A 16,241-nucleotide genomic window follows, 5' to 3' on the forward strand; every position below is an offset into this window, starting at 1 on the left:
TCAGTTTCTTCCTTGGCCTAATGAGACTGGTGGTAAGCCCTGCTTACCTGACTAGAGTGCTGTGAGTTCAGAGGAGGTGGATGTACAGGAGCCCTTTGTACCCTGAAGGACCAGACACACAGGTCACATCCTTGGACTCAGGTCTCCACAGACAGCATGTCCATGGGAGGCTGTGAGGAGGGACAGGACACAAGGGGCCCCAGGCTCCCCCCACAGTGTGGTTTCCATGACCATCCCAAGGATTACTGTTAGGGTTGTTGCTTTGGTGACTGGATGGACCCCAGGCACCCCACTCAGTGGTGCCACTGGAAGAAAACTCACTTCGATGAGGTTGCCCATGGGCACACAGGTGACCATCATGGCAGGGAGCCATATAGGGAGCCCCTTGCTTCACCAGCTTCAGGGACAGCAGGGGGATCTGTCTCATGTCCACTTCATAGCCAGGGTTTCACACCAACACAGCATGGCTCTCACCAAACACAGCTCTAGCCCACCCAAAGTCTTGCCACCCAACAGCCCTCCTAGTCTCCATCCCCATCCAATCTACAATCCCACCTCCCCAGGCTCTTCCCTTGTGTGTTGTTTTAATCGAGCTCTATATCTGAAAGGAAGTTCTCCGAAGGGCGAGGGGTTGTTGCTGGAGCCATGATCAGTGGTTCTTAACTGATAGTGAGCAGTCAGAAAGGTGCCTTTAAAATCTCCAGATTACTTTCTTTTGTTTTGTTTTTTTTTGTTTTCTTTTTCTTTTTTGGTTTAATATTTGTTGGCTTCCAAATTACTTTTTGGAAATAAGAAAAGCAGGTGCCACCTGGATCTATTGAGTTGGATCTGGGATCACGAGAAAGGTAGGGCTGAAGAAATGGAATCAAAGGAAATTGTGTTCTGATCTCCAGTCCATCCCTCTCCCCAGGAGTTGGTCCCTTCTCTCTTTACTTCCAAAAGCGCGTACTAAACGCCAGAACCTGGGTGGAGCCTCTGGAGGGGCTGTTTCTACCTTCCCAGGGCATCCACGAGCAGACTTAAGACCTCCACTAGGACATGCCAGTCTGTGGGGAGGGACCACGTAGGCACCCAGGAAAGGTGGAGGGGTGTGTGGGCCTCGTGTGAAGTGCCCTGTCTTACTCGAGCCTCCTGGAGGTTGATGTCTTTATAGGCTCAGCCCACTTCTTGCCGAAGCTCGTGGTCTCCAGGAGGCAGACCCTGAGATCCTGGGGGTTTGCAGGTCTTTGTCCTGGTAGAAGAATGAGGGAGGATGTGCCTTCTCAGATGTGCCCGAGGCATCCAGAGTCCCCAGGCTCTGGGGAGAGAGCACCCTCTGTCACCCTCTGGGGATAGAACTGGCCTCGGCCCCCAACTGTCATCTCTACACCCATGTCCCCAGTAAAACACACTCACAGGAATGGTACCCATGCCCACCAATCTGCTACATGTCTGGGGCTGGCTGTGAGCATGGCCCTCTTCTGCAAAGCTCAGGCACCCTCCCACTCAGCCTCCACCCGGGCCCAGCTCACCTTATCACACAGCCCCAGATGCTGCGGAGAGGAGCTGGTTGGATGTTTGTTGTCGTGGCTGGTGGTGAGATCCGGAGCCGGAGCCTGGCGCAGGCTGAGGTCCTTGGACAGGGAGGTAGGTTGGCCTCAAGCTTGGCTCTGCAGCAGCAGCAGCAGCAGCAGCACGGTCGCCCTGATGCCACCAAGTATTCTGGCTACAGTGTGGCGGGTGCAGCCTCTGTTTGGTTTTATGTACCCACCCCCAGAGAGGGGTGGCACTGCCCTCCTGCCAGCTGGCCTCCTTCACCAAACCCCAGGCCTGGGAAACCCCAGCTGGGCTGAGGGCTTTCCAGGGGGATATAACCTGCTGCAGCTCCTTGCTTCACATGAAGTGGGAAGTGGGAAGGAAGACGCTGACCCGGAGCAGAGAGAGGGTCCTGACACTCAGCCCTGACCCAAGTCTTCACCCTCACAGCAGCCGTGGCTGCCTTCCCTACTCACTGCAGAGGGCAGGAGGGAGGGCCGAATTCCCTCCCCTGGTCCCTGTGAGACGACCAGCATGGTGGGTGAGTCGGGGCATTTGGTCCAAGTCTTGCATCTCCTGTTTCCTGGATGGTAGATCCTTATTTGAGTGATTTAACCTGTAGGTTTCATTTTCCCCATGAACTGGACAACTCAGGGAGCTGGTGGGTGTTCCCCAACGTCTGGGGCCACAGCAGCCTGAGGTCCAGTTCCCCTTCCTGCCCAGAGTCTCATGACAGGAAGGATGGCTGGGAGGAGCAAAGGAGAGGGGCGCTGCAGGATCAGGCCTCATACCTGAGTTTGTTGGGGTGAAAGGTGCATGAGGATTTCTCAAGGACCAGATGTGGAGTCAGGGGTAAACCCACCTGGGGACAAGGGCTGTGGTTTGTCTCCCGAGAAGACCTCCGCTCTGACAGGCTGTAAGGACTAAGCCAGGAGAGCCAGACTGGAGGCATGGAAGGCAGGCCCCCACCAAGGGAGTTGCAGTCTATGGACCTACACAGGATCCAGGGAGGATGGGGAAGGGGACTTCAGTCAGAAGAGTGAGCAAATGCAAAGTTTCAGAGGCAGGAAAGCACAGGGAGGATTTCAGCGTTACCTAATAGCCAGTAACCATGTGTATTGCTAATTATTTTCTACTGTGATCACCTTCTTTTCCTCCCTTGACTTGGGGAAAGGACACAGCTTGACCAAGAGGCCACTGGGGCAACACCTGGACTGTGAAACCAGGTTGCACAGAAGCCCACCTCTCCTTCCTTCTCCAAGGCTGAGTGCGCAACCAGCGCCATCCTTCCCGGTTGCCACCTTCTGAGGTGCCCTGGCCATGCCCCCAAGAGTCCCACAGGCCGGCTGAGTCCAGGAGCTACCCCAGGCCTCACAACCACATGGTTATTCCTCCAGAAAACTGTACAAGAATCTCCTTCTTGGCCTGTGGCCCCTCTATTGCTTTGGCCCATGACCTTTCCGGCTGTGTTCTCACCAACTCCCACACTGACCCCCCAGCCTGGTGTCTCATCCACAGCACTGGACAGGGAGCCACCTGGGGTCAAATCAGAAGAGACTTCCTGAGGCTGTGGGAGCCAAGAGGAGGAGGTACCATTACTGGATGGAGGTCAGGGAAGCCTTCCCCAGGCGGAAGGGCAGGGCAAGCAGAGGGACCAGGCGCAGAGATAGGGAAGAGCAGGGGCTCAGCGCTGTCTGAGTGACTGCGGTGGATGGGGCAGCCTGACACCTGAGGCCTGCAGGGCAGGGGCTGAGGACAGCAGGGAGCATCCAGACCCAGACCCCGATGCCCCTGCCTCAAGGCAGCGGGGGAAATGGCCCAATCAGTGCTTGGCCTGAGCCCCTAGACAATGGTGTGGAGGGCGGACGGTGGTCTGGGGAGAGCCTGGAACCAGAGAAGGTGGAGTGTGGAGGCTGTGGCTACACTTGAGAGAAGACGGTGGTAGGAGCTGGGCTGGGCTGGTGGGAGGCCAGAGGGAGTGTCCTCAGGAGGAAGAAGGAGCAGGTGGGGCTCCCAGGCTTTCAGCTCAGGGCTCCTGCGGCGGCACCCAGCCAACGGCAGCCAACAGCTCAGTGCGGACTACCAGGGGCACTCATGGGAGTCTTGAGCTCAGAGATACAGACCAGTGATGTGTGTCCCTGATAACTGGTATCTTGAGAAGGGGTGTCCCCAGGAATGTGTGAGGACTGGGAGGAGAAGCAGCCCGGATGCACCTGTGCCAGCCCTGCCTCTTAGGAGGAGGGTCCTTGGAGGAGACTGAGCAGGAGCCACGGGGGAGGCAGGAGGGCACCCAGGAGAGTGGCAGCAGGGGACAATCGGTCAAGGGCCATTTCAGGAGGACAGACGTGTCTCTAGAGTCCGTATAGTTGAAGACAAGGCTTGAGTGTGAATTTGGATCCAGTGAGGACTGGCCAGTCTGCAGTGGCCTTGAGTGTGAGAGGCGGCACTGAATTGGGGTCCCAGTGCAGATGACCCCTCCCATGCTTGGTTGAGGAGGGGTCAGGGGGGCAGGCCATGTCTGGTGGGGACCCGTGGAGAACTATTTAACCGAGAAAACAGTGAGGATGAATCCAGGACAGGAGACAGAGGGAGCCAAGCCCCTGACAGGCTGAGGGCTGGGCCCAAAAGACAAGATGGTGTGGGGTTGACTGTCTGTCTAGGGTTTAGCTAGGTGTGTAAGGCTCTAGAAGGAGCTGGTACAGTCATCCACTCATCAACATTAACTGATGACTACTCTGTGCCAGACAGTGCCTAGAGGAGGAGATTGAGTGCTGAATACACTCCTTTACCCTATTCCTGAGGAGACCAGAGTGTGGAGGCAGAGGGGACGTAAGACAGAGCCTGGTCTTCCCTCTCCTGGAGGACTCAATGCTCTTGAGCAACCCTGCCTATGACACTCCCCATGGGCCCCAGGAGAGGCCAAGATGTTGTCAGGGAGATGGAGAAACCATTTCTTCACCTTCCACAGGAGGCTTCCCGCTCCCACTGCCCAACAACCCCGTGAGGCAACAGCAGGGGCTGAGGCAAGTCCAGCTCACAGCCGGGGAGGAGATCAGGGATGGGGCAGGTCAGGAAGACGCGTGGTTGGGCCATTGCATCAGGCCCAGGAGGGGCATAAAGGAGGGTCCTGCGTGCTGGGAGGAGGCCGACTTGGGGACCATGGAGACTCAGAGGGCCAGCCTCGCCCTGGGGCGGTGGTCACTGTGGCTACTGCTGCTGGGACTAGTGGTGCCCTCGGCCAGTGCCCAGACCCTCAGCTACAGGGAAGCTGTGCTTCATGCTGTGGATCAGCTCAACGAGCGGTCCTCAGAAGCTAATCTCTACCGCCTCCTGGAGCTGGACCTGCCTCCCAAGGCCGTGAGTCAGGAGGACCCTGGGGAGGGGGCTGTCTCCCGCCAGCCCTGGCCACGCTGTCACCCCCTCTGCTCAGGCTGTACCTCCTGTCAGGAAGGGACTTCTCCCTCTAGGTGGGCTCCCACCTCTTCCAGGAAACCTTCCCAGAGCTGGGTCCCCTCCCAGCATGAGGCTTCCTGCCTTAGCATCTCTGCTGTGGGAATAGGCGCCCTGTACACCCTGTTCAGGCTTAAGGGCCTTCTGGGAGCTCCAGGGATAGAGGGTGGTCACTGGCTCTGAGATGTGACTACCCTGTTTTGAGTCCGCTCTGCACTTCTTTGTTCCCTACTCGGAGGGCTCTGCTGGGCCTAGAGGTTCCGGTGACAGGATCTCCCCCTGCAGGCAGCCCCTGACTTCCCTCAGCCCGTCAGAGGTGCAGGTGGTCTCATCAGAGCTGGTCTGACGTCCCCTCCGGCTCTCTGTGTGCCCACGAGGCCAGGAGTGGGCTCCGTCCCCTTCCCCTGTGCACCCAGCACCATGCCAGGTCCCAGGCACACAGGAGGGGCTGGAGAGGCTGCCGTCTAGGTGGGGGCAGGGAGACAGATCAGAGAAGGAAGCATGAGCCCGGGCCCAGTCTCCTTACTTTGATCCTTGACCAGGATCAGGACCTGGACACCCCGAAGCCTGTGAGCTTCACGGTGAAGGAGACCGTGTGCCTCAGGACGACCCAGCAGCCCCCGGAGCAGTGTGACTTCAAGGAGAATGGGGTGAGGCTGGGGGCTGGGGGCACTGGAGGATGCTTCCCAGGGATGTAAACAGGGGGCTTCCGGGAATATTTCCAGCCCCTGTGCTGAGTTTGGGAGGTGATGGTCCGGGGGGTTCCAGTTTGACCTCGAGTCTCCCCTTCCAGCTGGTGAAACAGTGTGTGGGGACAGTCACCCTGGACCAGTCCAAGGACCAATTTGACATAAAGTGTAATGAGGTGAGTGGCCCCTTCTGTGTTATGGAGCTGATAATGGGGTGGGTTGTGGAACATCCTTTGGACCAATTACCCGTTGCCCCTTCGAGGGCAGAGAAAGGCCCTTCTACCTGGCCCCTCCCTCACCTGAGCCCCAGGCCTCCAGGACTGGCTTTGCCATCCCTTAGAGCAGTGGTTCTCTAAGTGGGGTCCCACCCGGGAACTTGACAGAAAGGCAGATTCCCAGGCCCCACTCAGACCTCCTGAATCAGACTCTGGGCTGGGGCCCAGCCATTTGTATTTTCACAAGGCCTCCAGGGGATTTTGACTTCTGAATTCTGAGAGGCACTGACTGGAGTAATGTGCTTTCAGCCCCTACTCCCGTCTAGCTTTGCTGGGATAGGCTTGTGACCCTGGGAATCCCCTTGCCATCTGTGGACCCCAGTTTCCCCATACGTCTGTGGCTGTAGGGATTCATCCACATGCTCCAAAGGTCACAGCTTAAGGCTGAACAGGGCCCAGTGCTCCTGGTGTGTCCGTTAGGGGGTTGTTCATGTGGGGAGGGAGGTTTCTCGTCCTGACCCCTGCCTAGTCACAAAAGAAATAAATTTCATTGTGGTTCACAGCTTCAGAGTGTCAGGAGAATTCGTTTCCGGCCTCCATATTTGCCACGGCCAGGGCGCCGTCCGAGGTTCCCGCCACCTTTCCCCATTCCACGTATTCCACGTATTCCATAAAACGGTGAAGGATTGCCATTAAGGGCTTTTGGTGAACCCTGAGCCCAGAGAAGAGTCCTGAGGGTCTGATAAGTTCTGGTTCAGACTTCTGGACGGTGAAAAATAAATTCTTGTGAAAATAACTTCCTCCAGGCTTCAATTTCAATTTTCTCGTTCTTACCACTTATTGGGACCAAGTCCTTACCTCTGGGATGCCTCCTCTGTGTGTGTGTGTGTGTGTGTGTGTGTGTGTGTGTGAGAGAGAGAGAGAGAGAGAGAGAGAGAGAGAGAGAGAGAGAGAGAGAGAGAGATCACTCCTGTAAACACAGTCGTGGGTGAGGCCCCTGTTCCTTCCAGGAGGACATGGGGAGAGGCAGCAGGGCCAACAGCGTCTCCATTCTCGGGTCGCTCTCGTGCCCTTCACACACCTCTGCCCTCCTCCTCCAACACTGAGTAAGGACTTAAGGAGACCTGCTCTGTGTGCAGTGCTGGTGAGGATGCTGTCCCTGCTCACATGGAGGTGACTCCGGAGGGGCCAGACGTTTGTTAAACACTCACAGAGACGCAGTTCAGTCTTAGGGCTAAGCCTACAGGTACAATGCCCATAGTGTTCCATTTCTCCTTGACAATCTGAAGTCTGGAAAATCCTACTCCTCCTGGCTTTTCCTCTGGCATTGAACACATCACTGTTTCTTTAGCTGGGTCTGAGATTTCAGTGGTGGGCTTGTGTTTAGGGAACTACCTGCTACAAAAATATGCAGCATTAAAAAGGAGCATCCTGAGATGTAGAGAACAAACCTATGGACACCAAGGGGCAAAGTGGCGGGAGAGGGTTGTGGTCGTGGTGGTAGGATGAACTGGGAGATTGGGATTGACATATATACACTAATATGTATAAAATAGATAACTAATAAGAACCTGCTGTATAAAAAAATAAATTAAATTAAATTAAATAAAAAAGAAGAATCCTGTTCATCAGGGTGAAGAGCTCTGCATGAATGTGAAAGACACACAGAGTGACGCATGGGTCACATCTCTGTGTGCCTGGGTGTTTCAGACACTATGCACATCCTGCCCCCTCCCCATTCTCTAGCTGACCTTTGCTCTGGGGCGGACTGGAAACACTGGGGATTCTGAACGCAGGGAGCAACCTCAACCAACCATTGGGGGGACTCAGTGGAAAAATACCTCCTCTTCCTCACTCCTTGGGGGGTCCACTCCCAGACATGTCACACCTCCTCCTGAGGTCCCCAGTTGGCTTGAGCCCCTGTCGCCCACTTCTGTGACCTGTTCATTGACACGTCCTCTTCTGACTCAGGTCCTGCCCTGTCTCCTTCTCTACACTCGTGCTGGTGCTTTCTGGAATCACCTCCCAAACAAACTACTTCCACTAAATGCTTGTCTTAGGTCTGCTTGTGGGCCAACCTGTACCAAGACACAGACTCCCCTCTCTGAGAGGGACAGAGGACAGGATCTCACAGAGCACTTACTTTGTTACCTGTCAGGCTTGTCTCCTCTTGGTGAGCAGGTGGGGCTGATCTCAGGCAGGTTAGAGGAACCTCATGCTTCTCACTCTACATCAACCCAAGCTGAGGAAGGAATCCTTGCAGAGGACACCCAGGGGGCTGTGTTGTGTCTGTGCCAGAGGATACAGGCTTGCCAGAGCCAGTTGTTAAATGGTCAGGATTTTCCGAGCTGGTTGTTAAACTCTTGGTAGCTTGAAATCGGCCTTGATGGAAGTACTTACACCATGGAAATCAGCAAATGCTACATGTCAGGCCTATCGCAGCTGGCACATCCCTGCCCAACCTGAGAGAGGGATCACTCATCAGGATGATATGGGTCTGTGCTGATCACATCTGTTTCCAATTTCCTCCCATGACTGCCCATCCTGCTACCATGGCAACACTTTTCTATCCTCAGCCCTGCCTTGTCCTTTCATATTTTACATCGGAGTTGGCCAGATGTGCCTTGCCATGATGAGGCCCTCAACATGCATATGTGACCACTGATAGTGGAAAGGGTTGGATGCTTACATTGTTTTCATCTCCACCCTTGACCAGGGAGCCAAAGTGGTCCCTGGCAGGGAGGTCTGCAGGCCTTGTCAGTGCTTTCTAAGTGATTGGCTGGTGAGAGTGTCTGCTGTGTGACCACTGGGCCCCTTACCCGTGAAAGAACAAGTATCAGACCCTTCCATAAATGGCTTTGAGCATCAGGCCAGGGCAGTAGCCAACAGAGGAGGGGAGAGAGAATGGAAGGAGGGTTGCCCAAGAGGCTGGCAGAGTGCAGGGCTGACTGGGATGGAGTGACTGCAGACAGGATGAAGCAGGTTGATTCCCTGACAGGCTGGACAATGCAGCGGGGGCGTGGGGAGCTTCCAGAGAGCATGGTCACGGTCTGGTCAGTGTCCTGGTGTAGGTATGCGATGCGGGTGGGGGGAGATGAAAGTTCAGTCTTTACCAGGTTGGCTCTTAGGTGCCAGGGGGATGCTGGTCCCTGGGCGGGGCACTGGGCAGTAGGTGCTGTGAGCGCCCTGCCCAGATCCCCCTCACTGGGCGGCTGCCCCCCCACCCCACCCCGTCCCCCATCTGTTTGAAATGTGCAATATGGATGCTAATGGCTCACAGGTGCCCCCTTCACAGCTGCCTTCACAGCCTCCCAGGAGATGCCTGGGGGGTTGTGTCCCCTCTGCCCTCAGCCTGTGGATGGGGACTGACTATGAGGGGACATCAAAGCCCAGCCCCCGCCTCAGTCAGTCCTAAAGCAGGGGTTCCAGGCGTTTGTGGGTGAGGCTGAAGCTCGTCTCAGGGTAGAGCACGTCCCTGCTCAGCTCCTTCCTCTGCCCTATCCTGCTCCCCTCCGCCTCCCTCCTCCAGACAACACTCCTCAATAAATCAGATGCCTCTCACTTCCCAGCTGAGGCCCTGCTTCTAGGGAACGTGGCCTGTGATGGTGGTGGAGCTGTGCAGAGTTCACCCACTCGGCCCAGGTGGGTCAGGCGCGGGGCCTGATGTGGAGAGAAGAGAGAAGAGCCCGAGGCGTCCAGGGTGGTGGTGCAGGAGGGGAGTGGGGTGGGCGTGGTGCTGTAAGCCAAGGGGCATTGAGGATTTTACAAAGTGGCCAGAGTAGGACAGGAGCCCACGAGGCCCAGGGAGATGACTCCTAATATTTTCCTATTGTTTGTGCAGATGTGAAGGCCACTAACTTCAGTGGGGGGCAGCACAGAAGCCAAACACAGCGAGTGGAGGAGAGCAAGAGGTAAGGAAGAGGGAGGGAATGAGTGAGGACAAGGAGGGGCTTCTCCATCCCCCAGACCCCTGCTGTGCCAAGGAGGGAATCTGGGCTGTAATCAGGCAAGGTCCTTGTGGACCCTGCCCTTGAGCCCCACCAGTGAGGTCTCAGGAGTTAGTTTGGGGGCTCCCGAGACGGGACAGGGGACTCCAGGTCAGCCTCAGTGGGGCAGAGGGAGAGAATTCTGAGGGGTCTAGATGTCTGAAAGGAATTGCTCTCCTGCCGTGTGGCCCTGAGCAGGAGAATTGATCTTTCTGGGCCTCTGTCTCTCTATCTGTAATTGGGAACAACATTACCTCCTTTAAGGGGTTGGTCTGTCATTTAGGTAGAGAAGGAAGTTCAAGGACCTCATAGGGGCCAAATGTGAATCTCAGAGGGTGAGAGAGTCAGGAGACAATAGTTAGAGTGTGTTAGTCTCAGGGCACAGTGCCGACTCGTCTGTCAGTGCAGGGACCCAGAGAGACACTTGGAATCCCCATCAGAGCAGGAGGAGATGAGTTAAATGCAGCCCATGCACACAGTGGACTTCCCTGAGGGCACCGAACTGGCCCTTGTGCACTAGCCTTTCCCATGTGGCCATTAGAAGGTAGCAGCTGGCACAGTAGGGCGGGGTACCCTCCAGACTGCCTGTGCTCTGACTCGGCATGCCCCTGCCAGTCAGAGCCCAAAAGTCTCGTCCCTCAGCCCCCATGGTCTCTCTAGCCTCAGCCCGAGGGTCAGGGCTGCCCTGGTCCCTGGGGTCCTACTTGCAGCCCCCTGTTCTCCTGTGTGTCACTCTGCCTCTGTGTCACCTCAGCCAGAGCAGGACAGGAAGCTGGCAGGGGAGACAGAGGGCTACATTGTCACTTTCATGGGCCCTAGGCACTTTCACCTTCGTGGACCCATTCATCCACAGAAAAGTATTAAAAATTACATTTTATAACTGCATTCGTACATAGTTGAATACAATCGTGGCTAGATATAATGTTATATATTCATTGCTATTATAGTCATGTTAATATTCTGTTCTTAAAGGAATTAAAATTAAAATATTTTTGTGGGTCCCTAGAAGTATCATGGTCCCGTAGGTACAGTGCCTACTGTACCCAATGGATGAGTGGTCCTAGGGAGGTGGTTTTTCTGGTAGCAGCGCAGGTGCCCTGGCAGGGAAGTAAATGCTGCTGCTGCCTAGGGCGACTAGTAACTTGAAGGTGTTGCTCTGAGATCGCCCCCGCTGGCCATCTGTGGGTACTGCAGGGAAAGCTTGAGGGCTCATGGAAACCTCCAAGGGGAACTGCCTGCGGTTTTTTCTGCCCTGGTGTCTTGGCAGGCAGCAGGCTAGCAGCTGGGGTTCCCCTGGGGACTCGATCTTCTATTCGTGATTCTTTTGAATCTCAGCTCTATTGAATGAGATTTTGTGAAACTAGACTCTCCACTCTTCGAAGGCACTGGCAACATTACTTATTGTTGGTAAACGGAGAACTAACTGTTACTTAGAACATAGACTTATTCCGTGCTGTCACAGAGAAGGAAACCAAAACAGAGAAGTTATCTAAAGCTAAGGTGGTAGATAGAGCTGGCTTCCTTAGCCTCATAGAATTCTATTTGTATTTCTTATGATTAGGGGTAGCCTCTTATATAACTACAGAGCAATTATCAAGTCTATACATTACATGGATACAGTACTTTTTCCTATATGTCAGATGATATAATCATGTGCTTTACAGAGTTTCTCACCTGCGTTACAGGTTCCTGCCTAGGGTCAGGTGTGTCAGGAAGCTGTCAGGTCTCATTTGCCTCCTTTAATCTGGAACATTTCCATAGGCTTTTGCCTCCTTTTATTCTCAAAAATGTTTCTGTGTTCTGTGTGTGTGTGTGGATGGGGGTTGGATCGTTGGTGTTAAAATGTCAAGGTGTATGTATGTTGTTGGAAGTGTTGTGCAGTGTGTTTGTGAGAGTATCGGTATGTTGTGTTCCTAGGTGTGTGAGAGTGTGTGTGTGGGTTTGAGTGTAGTTTGTGTGTATGCGAAGTTGTATAGAATGAATGTTGGTGTGAGTTTGTGGGTATATGTGTAGGTGTCAGGGTGTGTCTGAAATGTGTATGTGGGATGTGTGTCTGGGTGTGTGTGGGTTTGTGGGGATTTTGAGTGTGGGATGTTTCTTCTGTGTGGGATATATCAGTAGAGTCGTGTATGGGGATTTCTAAAATGTGTGTGTGGATGTGTGTGTATGAGGAGTGTATAAAAGTGTTTGTGTGTGTATGTAATTCAGGGGTGTGTATGTGTATGTATGGCTGGGCATTCATGTGTGCACGGGTGTTGTGAGTGGGCATGTGCAGGTTTATATGTGAGTGTAGGGGTATAGTGTCAGTGTGGTTGTGTGGGTGTTTGTGGCAGTGTGTTTGTGTACATTTATGTAAATGGAAATTTTATTTATTCTGTTTAATTTGCAAAAATTAGATTAATATTGGTTAAAATATGTCTTAAGCAACATAAAAGGAAATAATGTTTTATTGGCTCATTATTTCCAAGAGAAGCGTGCAACTATAACAAGGTCTTAGGGGCAAGAATTAGACCGAAGAGTAGAAGCAGTTTACAAATAAAAGGAATGTAATGCTTATGCAATCCCTCAGTGTTGTAACTTTAAAAAATTCAAAAACATTTCAGTGGTAATAATTTACAGAAAAGTAGAAAATGTACAAAAAAAACTTTCATATTCTCTATTCCCAGGGTCACCTACATTTTGCCTAAATTGTTTTCTCTCTTTCTCTTCCCTCCCTCTCTCTTCCTCCCTCTCTGTCTCTGTCTCTCTCAGTGGTTCCTATGTCCCCAGGGTTTGGGTCTTATTCAGCTGTGGAGCCATCGCTGGTGCAGAGCGAGTTTGCTGCTCACAGTTCCCGTGGGGAGGAGTGGGTCGTGCTGGCCCACAGGAGAGGACAGTGACAAGCAGAGAGCCAGGGCGGGGCACTGCGGAGAAGCCCGTGTGATGTTCTCCAGGGAAGGAATGGACGAGGCTTGAGGGTGAGGCTGACCAGGTTTAGGATCGGCTAGCTTGAGTAATTTCAGTGAGCTGGGGCTGGGGTGTAGGGGCTGCCCAAGTTGTTGATGCCTGACCCTGGGTGATTAGGACAGGGGGTTAGAGTCCCAGCAGCAGAGAGGGTGGGGTGGGGTGCTGGTCAGTTTGCATGTGAAAAGCGAGCTGAGGGAGAGAGTCTGCTGTCTCTAGGCATCTGCTAACCCTGGGAGGGGATGTGAAAACATCAGAAACAGAAAGTAGAAAACCTGGTTAACACAGGGCTACTTACATAATGTAATCACTGACACATCTGGATTATAGCCTCATATCTTTAGCTCACCCATTTCCCGAAGATGCCTGTTCCTGTTCCTGGATGGATCAGCTAAGTTAAAGGCAGGTGTGTGGGCTGCACCACATGCAGCTGTTCAGCCTCCAAGGTACCTGTTTATACCTGTGCATGAACAAGGGTGCTCCACTCAGTGGGTGGAGCTGTGGGCTGTGTAGCCACCCTGGAAGACATCCCCCAAAATCCACCTTGTTACATTTTTCACTGATTCATGGGCAGTACACCATGAACTGACAGTGTGGTCAGGTGCCTGGCTGTGGGACAACTGAACAGTCAAGTCCCAATCTTTGTGGGGATAAACATTATGGCAAAACATAATGCTTTGCTCAGCACCCACAACCCCTGTTCATGACTCCTGCAGATGCCCATGGAAAACGGCCATTCAAGGATAACATCAATGGAATCAACAAGTGAATCAAATCTGCACTGCCCAGGTGGGGACCCATATCATGTGGATACACCATCACACAGGGAATGGTGATCCATCTACCTTCAGCATCAAACTCAAAATAAGGCCTAGCGATGCCAGCACCTGAGGCCAAGGAAGCCTGGCCAGTGTGGCTGACCACCAGCTCCACAGCTGAGTGACAAAGGGAACTCCAGGGCAATAACCAGCGATGCCATCCCCATCTGCACAGCATACGTGGCATATAGTATTCCAGGACTCTCAGATGGTCTATGTTTCACACCTGGATTCACAAAATACATCCAATCCACAATGGCACTGCCTTACAGTAAGAACTACCGGCAGTGCAGAGTTACCCAGATCGCTCCCCGGACCTTTAATGCCCTGTCTCATTTCCAAGCAGTCGGTGCCATTGGGAGATGGAATGGACTCTGACAGGGAACCCTGAAAGGATAAGTGGACACCAAGGCTCACCTCCCAGCGGAGCACACACTTAAGGAAGGCATCTTGAGCTCTAAATGGGACGATTCCCTGGAAGACCACCTTCTAGTTACATAGAATGTTTAATTATGAGCCTTGGAAATGAGGGAGGAGGCCCACACAATCTGGAAGACTCTCCAACCACATGAGTAATCTTTCTCACCCCACTTTTCTTCTTCCCATGCACCCCTGGAAGCTCCTAGTACTGGAATTTGCAAGTTGCCCAGAAGAGCCTTGTGGTGGGTGAGATTACCCTAGTGCTCATTGTGCTGCCTGCCCTGCTGCTGGAAGGGCAGGAGGGACAGTGACGATAACGATCACGAACATGAGGTGACAGCCCCTAAGGTGGTCCTGCTGGTGTAGACCCCCTGTCAGGGCAGAGAGAGATGTTCTATGATGGGTCAAGGAGTATAAGGATGAAAAGTTGCTGGGCACGTAGGGAGGAGTCTGGGCACGTGGTGCCGGTGAGACAAGGGGAGGACTGGAGACGGGACCAGTGATCGCTGAGGGACTGGTCGTTCGATCACTTGGTTGTGAAGAGAGTAACTACCCTGGTGATGGGAATAGAAGGCCTTCGACTCACAGCGTCAAGGGTGGGAGGAGGCACCATTCACCTCTCTCTCAGCTTTTGTCAGCAGGGCGTCTGGCCACTTTCACCCAGACTGCTACTCTCATCCTCAGCTTGATCAACGGCCAATGAAGAGTCTTGATCTAAGGACTCTTGGAAACCTTCCCGCAACTGCTGCCCCCAGGAGTGAACAGCCTCCACCAAACAGGACAGAACAAACCTTCTGGATACTGATATGACTTTTTTAAGCCTCATCATGAAATTTTGAACTCTTTTATATATTTTGCACAGACTATAGTAACTGTTGTAAGTTTAAATGCTTGTGGGATTCTGACCCCACAGGAGCAAGACCTCCTGCTGGGCTTGCTGCTACTTAGTATGTGGAAGTGTGGCCTATACTCACCCACAACACACAAACTAGTCTAAATTCTCTCTTGTGGTGATAAAGAGTGCCTTGCCCTAGACTTCCGCTGGCTTTAGAGGTGGGGTATATGCAGTTGCCAACTTGCTGCATCTGGGTTAATAGTAATACATTTAGCTGATTTGGCTCCAGGTGGGAGCCTGGCCAGTCTGTGCTCCAACGGGCCTGATCATCCTCCTGGGAGTCCGTCATGGTCACTCTCGTCTGATGTTGCCTAAGACACAGAAGACACTTGGGTCCACAGCCCTTCAGTACAATTAATTTGAGTATGTGAGGGGGCAGCCTATGTCTCTCAAAAAATTCAGTTGGTTATGTGAAAATTTGGGGTATGGTATTGTAGGGCAATGGCTCTACCCTAGTGACCTTGCGTATACGCATATAGGCCCTGCAGGCAAGGCTTGAACTGCAGCTATCCGGATCTTGGCAGAAGGCCTTGTGGTCCTCCTTGGAGCCCACTGCCGGAGTACAACAGGCCCTTTGTCCTGGCCGCCGCCAGCTTCAGCGTGGAATCCTCTAAGAAACTCCTTCTCCTCTCAGTTGAGACTGTGGCTAACTGGCTGAGTGGGGCTCTGTGGTAGTGGTGAAAAGATTCAAAGATATTATTTGGGTGTAGGATGGGGAAAGATGGAGCCCAGTCAGGTGAGGGGACGACCACTGTGATGTAACCGAAAGTGAGGTCTGGCTGTTCACCGCTCGAGAGCCAATAATGAGGCAAGGTTGGTGGAAAGGAAAGTTGGCTTTATTTCGGATGCTGGTAAGGTAGGGAGGGTGGGGAGGTTTGGAGGGTGTCCAAACGCCGATTCCCCGCCACTGACAATCAGTGGACAAGATCTTTTATAGACGGGGAGGGCTACATGCGGAAACAGTACCGTCAGCCCTGACGGTCATCTTGAAATTGCTCATGTGGCGGTCTGACCAGCGTCATCTTGATTGTTTTAAGTACAGTTAATCTTCAATTCCAGGGTCGGTTTTTTCCCATTTCCTTGAGGCCAGTTCTCGTTGTGGCAGCTTCTGTCATGTCTACAGTCTGGGCATGATGTAGTTAACTTCTTCCACCTGGTGTGGGGTTTCAGTATCTATAACAGCTCACAGGATGTGGCTCAGAACATTATCTGTAGCCTTGAGAGGGAACTAAATTCTTTGTCTTTGCTCCTGACTAAACTATTTATTGTTTTTGTTCTGTTTGACTGCTTTTCTTTGCTCCTGCATTTTT

General features: G+C 53.1%; 1 protein-coding gene across 2 annotated transcripts; it reads left to right on the forward strand.

Moving 5' to 3' along the window:
* Positions 1-364: 364 nt before the first annotated feature.
* On the forward strand, positions 365-6,669 carry LOC117310969 (cathelicidin-4-like). Of its 2 annotated transcripts, XM_033850476.2 has the most exons (5): positions 365-1,626; positions 1,966-2,052; positions 5,508-5,615; positions 5,759-5,830; positions 6,433-6,669. In XM_033850476.2, exons 1-5 carry the CDS (start codon positions 1,372-1,374, stop codon positions 6,541-6,543), a joined length of 633 nt encoding a protein of 210 aa, XP_033706367.1. In that variant the 5' UTR covers positions 365-1,371; the 3' UTR covers positions 6,544-6,669. The 2 variants fall into 2 exon arrangements, with proteins under 2 accessions (XP_033706367.1, XP_033706366.1); XM_033850475.1 differs by lacking the exons at positions 365-1,626; positions 1,966-2,052 and adding an exon at positions 3,422-4,872.
* Positions 6,670-16,241: the final 9,572 nt, after the last annotated feature.

The sequence above is a fragment of the Tursiops truncatus genome, unplaced genomic scaffold (assembly GCF_011762595.2).
Source record: "Tursiops truncatus isolate mTurTru1 unplaced genomic scaffold, mTurTru1.mat.Y mat_scaffold_759_arrow_ctg1, whole genome shotgun sequence".
NCBI classification, from domain to species: Eukaryota; Metazoa; Chordata; class Mammalia; order Artiodactyla; family Delphinidae; genus Tursiops; species Tursiops truncatus.

Coding starts and splice junctions, on each gene's coding strand:
- LOC117310969 (XM_033850475.1), top strand. CDS start 4,384: ATGCTCTTGAGCAACCCTGCCTATGACACTCCCCATGGGCCCCAGGAG. Junction 4,873..5,507: donor TGGACCTGCCTCCCAAGGCC/GTGAGTCAGGAG, acceptor ATCCTTGACCAG/GATCAGGACCTGGACACCCC. Junction 5,831..6,432: donor TTGACATAAAGTGTAATGAG/GTGAGTGGCCCC, acceptor TGTGGTTCACAG/CTTCAGAGTGTCAGGAGAAT.